Below are 10,881 nucleotides of genomic sequence, written 5' to 3'. Positions count from 1 at the left end.
AAGAGTCTAAGGAGGGAAAGAAATTTCTGATAATTAAGAGTCTAAGGTGGGAAAGAAATTTCTGATGAAAACTCAGTTTCATTCCTGATTACGTTTTTTCTTCAGTGAGATATCCCAGAGGAGAAAGTCATATGAAAATAATTACCAATACATTGAATTGTACATATTTATTTTTATGCATGCTAAAAGTAGTCATTTCTTTCCAGCTTCCAGTGAAGAGAAGGTGTCTGTTATCTCTACATTGTCAAGTAAAAAATGTGAATCAGAACAGCCTCTAAGAAGTATCTACACTGATTCTTCACTTAATCAATTTTGCGACCATCTCACTGAGTCTGTTATTTGCCGTTTAACTTCAAGCATTTCTGGTAACATCAAAGATAGTAGAGCCAAAGGGAAAACATTGGAAAGCCAAATTGCATCATTTAACAAGATTATTTCAATTGATTCCCAAATGTTTGAAAGCAGGTCAATTTCTATTGGGGAACTTGCTTTAAGTATTTCCAATACCATTACTGAAATCCTTTTAAAGAGTAACGTTATAGAGGTTGACACCGCACAGCAAATGCTTCCTTTAGAAACAAAGTACATTTACTGCCCGGGAGTAGCTCCTGATGACTTTGATAATCTCTTTCAAGATCTCTTAACAGGAGTGATTCATGTAATGTCCAAAGAAATTGGAATAAACCATCACCTTGAAAGCAATGGAAGAAAATCATTTTCCATGCTTAGAAGAAATAGGGTGACTGTTTGCAATGAAACAAATACCTTGGAAAGACAGAAAGGCTCCAAAGATTGGGAATCATCTAATTACCAAATTGATCCTCTCCTTCAAAAAAGTAAATTAAATTATCTGGCACGTAAGTTAGACAATCTGGCTGGTACCCTAAAAACTCATGAATCCAAAGAAGTAGTCAATAAAGTTTTTAATATTGTTTTAGATTTATTTTTACCAGATGAACATCCAGATGACGTTATGAATTCTGGTAAAACAGCAGGAACATTTTACTCATCCTCAAATGATCAGCAAAGTAACGGCATTCTTGAAAATAACTTAGGCCTCACCCCCAAATCAGTTTTTCTTCTCAATGTCGTATGTGAGAAACTTATCAGAACACTTTTGGAAAAATGCACAAACACGGTTTCTCTCGATAATAGCCCTCTATCCAATGAAATATCAGCAGAAGAATATAAACTTTTGAAAACATTGCAAAATGTAGATGAAGAATTTGATTATTATAAGGGAGCAATGGACTGTGAACAAATTCAGGATTATATGTCAGACTTTTTAGAAAATCTGGCAGAAACAGATCAAGATTTATTATCATCAGACTCTATGCTTACTATTATTTCCCACAACTTGGTTAAATCACTGATGGAGAAACTACATCACAGCGTACAGCTCCCCCAGACCCCACCTTTTGCGTGCACAAGAAGAGAGATGCAGGCTAGTTTCATAAAGGCAACCAGGCCAGAATTAACAGAATTAGGACAAGGTAAAGCCTTTTTAGGATTCATGAGTTATGATAGTAATGCTTTGACGGATTCCCTGAATAATCCCACTGCGGTTAGCTCCAAAATAGAAGCACCACTTGGCAAGAAATGTTCCATAAATTCTACTTTTGTGTCTCCTCTCAAGAGACAGGGATCAAATGATATGGAGACAATACCCATCCATAATAAACCATATCCAGGAGATATAAATACAGGTGTGTACTCGGCCACATTTTTGGAGGAAATAATTTCTGAACTATTTTTTAATCTCTCTACTTCACTGTGGGGCAAAAATGAAATCACTGAGGGCCGGCTCAATGAGATGAATACATTATTTGTCAACAACATAGTGAAAGAGTTTAATAAAGCACAGGTCACTGCTTTACGGAAAGTTGAAGAAAGGCTGTGTTTTCCACCAATCCATGAGGAAACTATTAGTAGAATTGTTGGCTCAGTTTATTGTGATGTTTTTCAGCAATATAAATTGAGAGTGACCTGTGATGATAATCTAGCATGTGACAATACCTCACTAGCAGAACAAATAACTAATGGCATATTGTTAGAGATTCTAGACTACCAACTCCCATCTTGCTTCAGAGGAAAGCTCGCACCAAATTCATATTACCCTCTCCAAGCCGAAATTATATTGCAGAAACTTCATAATAAACTGAGAAAATTTACTTCCTCATTCAGTTCTTCAACAGGCTACAGTACCATGTTGTCCCATTCATTTTTAGAAGACATCATCCGAAGACTTTTATCTCAACTCATTCCTTTACCCAACAAGGCTTCCTCTTTGGGAAACAAATATTTCATGAGTGCCGATTTCAATGAAATGTCTACCTGTATAATAAATAAGGTTATATCAGCCATTTCAAAACATAAAATTTTGTTCACTATATATGATAATCAGTATCTATGTACTGGAAAAAACCTCCAGAAGATGGTGGATTCTGTTTATAGTAATATCATGCAAATGTCTGACTCTCTTGTTTCAATACAGAAAAGTATAGTCAGCCGAAGCCCAATTATGATTAACCGAATAGCCAGTTTTATTATCCAAGAGATTATTGATAATCATCTTCAGCCATTTTTGTGTGGAGAAGGTTTACCTCGTCCGAAGATTCCACTGGATGCAGTTTCAAATATGGTTAAGCAGGTTCTCAATGAAGTCACAGAGTCACACAGACTCCAGACACCATCACCCTTAGGAATATATCCTGATACATTTGTAGGGGAAATTGTTTCCAGACTTTTATCAAGGATTTTCAGTCCAAAACATAACACTGAAATTGAACTGGAAAATATGACCCAGAAAATAGTAAACTCAATCAATAGCCATTTTAACAAAGCTAAAATTCATTTTCTGAATGATGACAAAGAACAGCCTTACACTTCAATAAATACAGATATTGTGGACCAACTCGTCACCTCGATTTATAGAAATGTTTTAAAACAGCATGGGCTAGACTCTGAAGTTGATAAAGAGTCTGAAGGCAGTGATATTTTTGTGGAAAATATTACCAATTTAATTGTAGCAGCTATTTCAGATTACCTTCTTCATCCACTATTTTCTGGGGATTTGTCGTCATCTTCGCATTCTATTCCAATGGCTGAGAACATTGTTCAGGACATTCTTAGTAACATCAGTAAATCTACCAAGTCAAGTCAGAGTTTATCTCCATATAACACCTTGCTGCCATACACATTTTTAGATGACATGATAAGAGGACTGTTATCTAGAATCTTTCCTTCTGCATCTAGCAGTATTCTAGACAGAGAAGCTCCAAAAGACAGATCAAGAGTGAATTTCAATGAAATTGCTTCCAAGATAATCAGCGATATTAGGATGAAAATTTCCCAACATGAAATACGATTTTCAAAAAATGAAGAGACTAAGTTAGTTTATTCAGAAGATGATGTTCAGAATCTCGTTGATTCAGTATTCAAAAATATTTCACAAAACTCTGAGTCTCAAGAACCAGTTGAGCAAAATATCACAGGCAGCAATGATATTCTTATTGATAGAATAGCAGGCTTTATCATTAAACATATCTGTCACCAACATCTTCAGCCATTTGTGGATGGAAAGTTATCACCTCCTTCATCATACACATATTTTGATGATGAAAGAAAGCAGTGGTTTTATGCCACTGTTTATTCCTCAGCTTTCTTGGAAGATGTAGTCTCAGGGGTTTTAAGCAAAATATTCCACAGGGTGTTAGGCATTGTGCAAACAAAATCAGTAAGAGATTCAGAAGATGAACTGTTTGATAAAGCTGAAAAACTCATACACTTGATAGCAGAGGAATTCCCAAAATTTGAAGTTAGCATTCTAGAAAATGCTGAGGAACAATTGTGTTTGCCTCCAGTGGAGAGAGATGTAGTCAAGAACATTATTGACACGGTGTACAGCAAACTTCTGCAAGAATATGAGATGGGAATAATGCCTGATGAAGATTTTCTGAATGACACAAAGACATTAGCTACAAGGATGACCAAAATCATCCTCGCTGAAACTTTTAATTTCCAAATTCATCCAAACCTTATAGGAAAGCTTCCTTTTACATCACACTCCAAACTCAATACTAATGTTTTGATGAAGAGAGTTCAATGTTACATTACCAAATCCAGATTTCAAAGGCAGGCATCAACAGTATATACTACCATGTTATCACATACCCATTTGGAGAAAATTGTCACTCAACTTCTATCTCAGATGAGTCAATTGGCCACCAGGACAGAACGCCCAGATACTTCTCAATCAGACTTAAGTAACACAGTCATAAAATTGATAAATGAAATCATGTCGATAATTTCAAAACATGCAATATGTATTGTTAAACAAGGACAAGGGAAACAAAGTATGATTTCAGAAAAAGATATCCAGTCTATGGTTGATTCCATTTATGCTGATCTTTCATATTCAAATCTATACCAATCTCTTACAAAAGATAAAAAAGGAATAAGTAATATACCTGTTTCAAAAATAGCAAGTTTTATTATAAAAGAAATCTTTAACCACCATCTTCAGTCATTTTTATCTGCAGATAAAACTCTTCTTTCACCTGCAGTTGATCAAACACGTAAACAGAAAGCAATAGATCCTAAACAAAGAGAGTTGTCTTTCATTGTGAATTCGGCTTTCTTTTTGGAGGAAGTAATTTCTGAGCTCTTATGTAAACTCCTCTATGCATTCTCACATAATTTATTGGCTGCTGAAAACCCAGATACAGTAAAAGCCAAAATTACTGGCATTGTTACAACACTAGTAAATTCAATTGTTCTGGAGTTTACCACATCAGAGATTCTAGTTGCAGATAACTTTGATGCTGATATCTGTTTCTCAGAAGGATATAGAGAAATTGTTCAAAAAACAGTCAACCTAATTTATGAAAAAATTTTAGATGAATATAAATCTCTGATTCAAGTATACAGGGCTCTACAAAGTGACACTGTTTGTTTTGGAAGAAAAATATATCACTTGCTATTGGAGGAAATTTATGACTATCAGGTGCAATCACTAGTTTCAGGAGAACTGGTGCCTTCTTCCTTTTCTTCCCCTCAAGCCGATAATATCATTAGAAATGTGCTCAATGTCATCACAAATGACAGCCATACCTTGCCATCATGTGTTACTGTGCTGCCTCGTTCCCTTTTGGAAGATATGATTTACAAGCTGCTCGTGCATGTCTTCCCCTCGTCCAACGGTGACAGTGAGCTAAAAGAGGAAGAAGTTGCATCAGACTGTGAGTTTGTAGATGCAACTTCAAAGCTGACAGAGGAAATTATCAAAGAAATATCTGCACATGAGGTCCGTCTCGCCGCAGCAGAAGAGCATGCTGAAAGTATGCAATTAGAAGTGATTGAGAATTTGGTTGACTCTATATGTAATAACATTTTGAAGAAATCTGAATTTCAAGCTGAAGTGCAGAAAGGTGCAGACAAAAAGGGGGGCTCGTTCCTCAGTAAAATAGCTGGATTCATCATGAAGGAAATCATGGATCATCATCTGCAGCCATTTTTACATGGTGAAGAATCATCTTCCAGGGCCATATCTGATCACGGGCGTATGTCTGTACTTAGTAAACCTGGTAAAGAAAAAACACAGCCCGCTCTATATTCAGCTACATTTTTGGAAGACGTAATCGTTGACCTCGTTCATAAATTTTATTCCCTTCCCAGTATTACTGAAGATTCTAAGAAAAAAGAAGTGCTAGAGCCAGACATTGTGGGCTTAGCTATAAAGTTCGCAAATTCTCTGATAGGAGAATTTAGGAAGAGTAAAATTAAAGTTCTGCCAAAAGCCGAGGAAATGTTTTCTTTTCCACCAATTGATAAAGAAACCGTTGACAAGATATCCAATTTTGTGTATGATCAGTTCATGGGAAAGTACAGATCTAGTGATATTCAGACAGATGATAAAAGTAACATTGTAATAGAAACGATTGCTGCTTTAGCCCAGAAGGCAATCTCTGCTTTCAAGATTCAACCACTCTTTTCAGGAGACTGGTCTGCCACCTTCTTTTCATTTCTAAATCCGGATAATATCACCCAAAGGGTTCAGCACCTACCACAGCAAACCTCTACACAGATAAACAGATCCTTGAAAGGGAACGAACTTGCTTTGCCAAAGCAATCGCATAAACACACGTCTGTAACCACAGACCAGAAAAATGTGTCGGACACTTTGGAAACAGACAGCGGCGCAATAGCTAGAAAGAAAAGTCTCAAAACCGAAAAGACATCAATGAAAAAAGGTGACGTCCAAGATACAGTAGTTAACTCTATAACTAGAATTATGGGAAGCAATGTGATTAACGTGCTATCCATGCCAGCTGCAAGCGCGGCAAATAAAAAGAAAGGGACAGAAAATAAAACAGAAGTTCCAGGTAATGAGAATGTATCAGGAGTCGCTTCTCTAACTACTAGTGTGAAAAGTAAAGCTAGGCCAGAGCCCGATTTGGTGGCAACTCTGGAAAGTAATGAAATTGAGAAGACGAGCATATCAGCTACAAAAGATGAGAAGAGACAAGATAATAAGGTACACATGCAGTCTCCAGTAGCTACTATGATAGTATATGAGGGGGAGAAACTTGGACCAAATGTTGAAATAAAAAATGAAGAGATTGACAAAATAAGTGTAGATACGTTTAAAAAGGAAGACAAGCCCTTCCAGTTATCTGTGACATCCAAAGCAAGAAATACAAGGACCAAACCAGAAGGTGGTTTGAAAACAGTTACCCAAAGGCCAAACAACGAGGATGGAAAAGACCCTGCATATCAAAAAGATGTAAATGAGGAACAATATTCAGATTATGAATATGTTCAAAATGTCACTGAAAACATTTATAACAATATTTTAGAATTATATCATTCCGCAGAATCGGCAGAGTATTCAAAATCCCCCAGTCTCGTAACTGATGCAACATCGCATGTAATTCAAGACGTTGGTCAAAATTTTACACAGTCTGTTTCAACAAGGGATTCATCCCTCTCAATGGTCAAAGAGAAAGAAGATAAAGACCAACAGAGAAATAAAGAGAGAGAGAAAGAGAGCGAGAGAGAGAAATGGAAAAAAATAGAAAAAGTGAAAAGTAAGGAGATTAAAAGTGAACCTAGTAAATCAGACAGTCCTCACTACCCACCAAAAAGTAAACCTGGAATTGTTCCCGCTAAATTTTTAGAAGATGTTATCACCGAAATGGTTAACAAATTGATCTTTTCTTCCTCATCAGAAACACAAATATGTAATAGATACCAAAATGTAAGTGATGATGAAAATCAAGCTGAACTTTATGACACAGCTCTGAAACTTATGGACTCACTGTTAAAGGAATTTTCAGATGCTCAAATTAAGGTATTTAGGCCACATGAGGAAAATCAGTTTTTTCCACCCGCCGATAAAGTGTCCTCAGTTCCTAAAGCACCTCCTAGGCATAAAAAGCCAACTGCAGAGGAAACATCATCCAACATTAAGAAAATGACTGGGGATAAAATGCCACACATGCCCAAAATGACTGAAAAACCTTCATCAAATAAGATACCTTTCCTAGATAAAATACAAGTAATTGATAAAACGCTGGTCAACAAAGTTGTTCATTCTTCTGTATGCAATATTTTGAAGGAATATAAATCTCAAGACTCCATTTGTAAGGATATAAAGAGCAATGGCGAAAATTTAGCAAGAAGACTAACCAGGGCAGTGATAAATGAAATTTTTCAACATCAGCTTAATTTCATATTTTGTGATGAGGTTCTAGCGTCAGCATGTTCGCCTCTGGAATCTAAGGATGTTGTGAGAAAGGTTCAAAAGGTGGCACAAACAGCCAGCAAAGAATGTCAAACATCATCGCCATACACCATCATGCTGCCTCACAAATTTTTGGGGAATGTGATTTCTGCGCTTTTATGGAAAATCTTCTCAACGGTCTCCGACGCTGGAGTAGAAACATCTGAGTACAATTGGTTCACAAAACTGGATTTCCTTCAAATGAAACTATTAAATACAGTTACAACAGCAATCTCCAAAGATAAAGATATGACCATACAATATGTAGAATCCTTACATCCCAATGATGATGAAATTATTCAACTAGTGATTCATTCTATTTATAATAATCTCTTGTCACAGTTTGGATCACAAGAGGTAATACAAAATTGTGTGGCCAGCAGATGCAGAATCCTTTCAGAAACCATAGTGGACTTAGTCCTGCAAGAAGTGTCCGGCAACCAATTGCAAAACTATTTTTCTGGAGAGCTGACTCCTCATCAGTGCACAGAAGTTGACAAAGTCGTTGAAAATATTCTTAAAGATGTCATCCAGACCGCTGATGTTCCCCAGCCTCAACCGTCGCGTGTTCATATCCTGCCTTATAACATAGTAGAAGAAATTACCGTAAAATTTTTATCAAAGCTTTTATCTATGTTTCCAAATGTGGATGAGGAAAGAACCAAATCTCTAGAAACTGACATGCAAACAATAAGCTCAAAAATATTGAATTCGATACAAGAATTTATGTCCAAAAGTATGATAAAACTTGTGCCACCAGCCAAAGAATTGCCTACTATACCTTTAGCTAACAATGAAACTATCGAAAAAGTGGTTAACTCTGTGTATGCCAGTGTTTTAAAGCACTCTGGCTCTCACACTTCTGTATTTAAAGATTTGATGGGTAAAAGCAATGTCCTCTCTGATGTAATAGGCCTTTTAATGGTGAAGGAAATTTCCAATTCTGAATTTCAACCTCCAGTAGAGGACAAAGTATCAAGTTCGGAATTAGTTCTGGAAGCTGTCAAAATCATAGAAAAAGTGCTCAGAATTGTTGATGAGTTTAAGTCCGGGGAAAAGTCTTCATCCAAAAAGCATCCTATGCTAGACGCCAGGCTTGTAGAGGAAGCACTGGCCTTGTTCTTGGCTAAAATAGTAAGGTTGCAAAGTATCTCATGCAAAGACTCAAAAAATGTATCAAAGCCTGAGTTAAACAAAATTGTATCCCAACTGATGACATCTGTGACAGCTGAAATTTCCCAGAGTAACATTAATCTTGTTGCTGCTGATCCTGAATATCTTTTAAATTCAGAAAGTATAGAAATGATTTCTCAGGTTATTGATTCTGTTTATAGTAACGTACTGCAACAGTCTGGAACCCAGGAGGAACTTTATGATGATCTAAAAGGAACAAACACTGTTTTCCCTAAAAAAGTGGCTAGTTTAATTATTAATGGAGTTTCACATCTTCCAGTAGATGCAGTTAGCGGAAAGAATCCAAATGCTAAACGCTTTGGAAATCTAGACGTTAATAGAATTATTCAAAAGGCCCAAAAGCACGCTGCTATTGATATAATGCATGAGTTACAGGAAGACGAGTCCTATCGAGATTCAACTGAAAATTTTCCGATCAGAATCGTTCCTCATATTGGGAATAAAGCAATCAATATAGATCCAGAAATTATCTCAGATCACTTAGCAGTGATTTCTGTAAAAACTGAGCCTCTTGAGAAACTCAAGATGGAGTGTTTAAGAAAAACTGGACATAGCATAACTGAACTGCGAAGAGCGTCAATCAGTGGGAGAAGCTACTCCTTACCAGATACATCTAAGGTGGAAAAGATCAAGAGAGAAAGACGGATCTCATTAAATAGAATGGGACGACTGGATGTAAAACCCTTGGAGGTAAGTGCAAAAGCAATAGCAAAAAATAGAAGTGAATAGTGAGACATGGTTGTTCCGTGATTCCCTTCCTCCAACAGATATATGGGAATGCGTTATTTGTTGTTATTGTCAAGCCCAATAGGATAAACTGGTTGCACGGGTTCATCCGTGTACTCATATAATTTATTGGGACTTGCCATATCAGCTTGGGGGCTCACTCTAAAGATCTCAGGCTAGTTTTCCTAAGAAAATCAGTTTAAACGGGCATTTTTTTTTTTTTTTTAAAGAACAGAAATGCAGGAACATACCCTTAACGGTAAAATAAGGTTGACTGAAATCTTAATCTTCAATGCAAATTTAGAAGAAGCAAAATCTCATGTAATTCCTATAGTATTTGATTGTGGATATCGAAAGCAGTTTTAAAAGGCCGCTTAATAGAATATCAGGACACATGAGGTTTCAAAAACTACCTAAAATACGTTTGACCTCTCAAACTTACAGCTCTACAACAGTAGTGCTCTCTTTACTTTTAGCAACATTCAGAAACAAACATTACACTACAAATGCTAGCGTATGCTTGTTTCTTATTATTTCATTTTAATTAGCCTTCCTCAATTTTCTCTGTGCTCTCAGTAAGTGCCCAGTTTCCTCTTTTCTCCCTATTCTGGATCCAGCTGCCCTAATGCTGCCATTTTGATTTCCCCTTGCTACGGACCTAGCTCTGCCCGAAAGCTTCATACCAGGGGCCCAAATATATTAAACCAGTTATGACTTTAAAAATGCCAAAACGATGGCCTTGTATCATGGAAACTATACCGCGGAGGACAAAGGGATTGTCTGCCTATACAGTTACATTAAGCTACACATTTTGATTTTTGTCAAATCCCCTTCCACTAATGGGTTTCCCTCATTAGACGACTGAGTGTGTTTAGAGATAATAATCCGTGGCCTAGACAATGAACAAAGTTTTCTAGAACCCTTCTCCCTGGAGCATAAACTTGAAGTGATTTTTTTTTTTTTTTTTCCCAATACTGTCCTACAACACACTGAAGTAAGTCTTAGGGCTAGTAAATATGTTAAGTAGTACTTTATGTTTCATACTCAGATACTGAGATCATCATGAGCTGAGGCACTGATTTAATCTCCTTTGCCCTAAACTTTTTGGCTCAGATGACAGTCCTTTACACCTCTAAGATTTGTTCTTCTCAAAAAAAAAAAAAAAAAAAAAAAGATTT

The 10,881-nt window shown here is 36.5% G+C and overlaps 1 protein-coding gene across 3 annotated transcripts in view; it reads left to right on the top strand.

Annotated features, from left to right (window-relative positions):
* Positions 1 to 10,881, top strand: part of FSIP2 (fibrous sheath interacting protein 2) — a 75,076-nt gene that overhangs the window by 48,029 nt on the left and 16,166 nt on the right. For all 3 annotated transcript variants that reach the window (XM_072811448.1, XM_072811450.1, XM_072811447.1), the window contains one exon: positions 207 to 9,667. In XM_072811448.1, coding sequence (XP_072667549.1) covers positions 207 to 9,667 — 9,461 coding nt within the window. The remainder of the gene's footprint in view (positions 1 to 206; positions 9,668 to 10,881) is intronic.

Source organism: Canis lupus, chromosome 34, assembly GCF_048164855.1.
Source record: "Canis lupus baileyi chromosome 34, mCanLup2.hap1, whole genome shotgun sequence".
Classification (NCBI taxonomy): domain Eukaryota; kingdom Metazoa; phylum Chordata; class Mammalia; order Carnivora; family Canidae; genus Canis; species Canis lupus.
The sequence above is the reverse complement of the archived record's forward strand: the minus strand, read 5'-3'. Positions and strand labels throughout refer to the sequence as shown.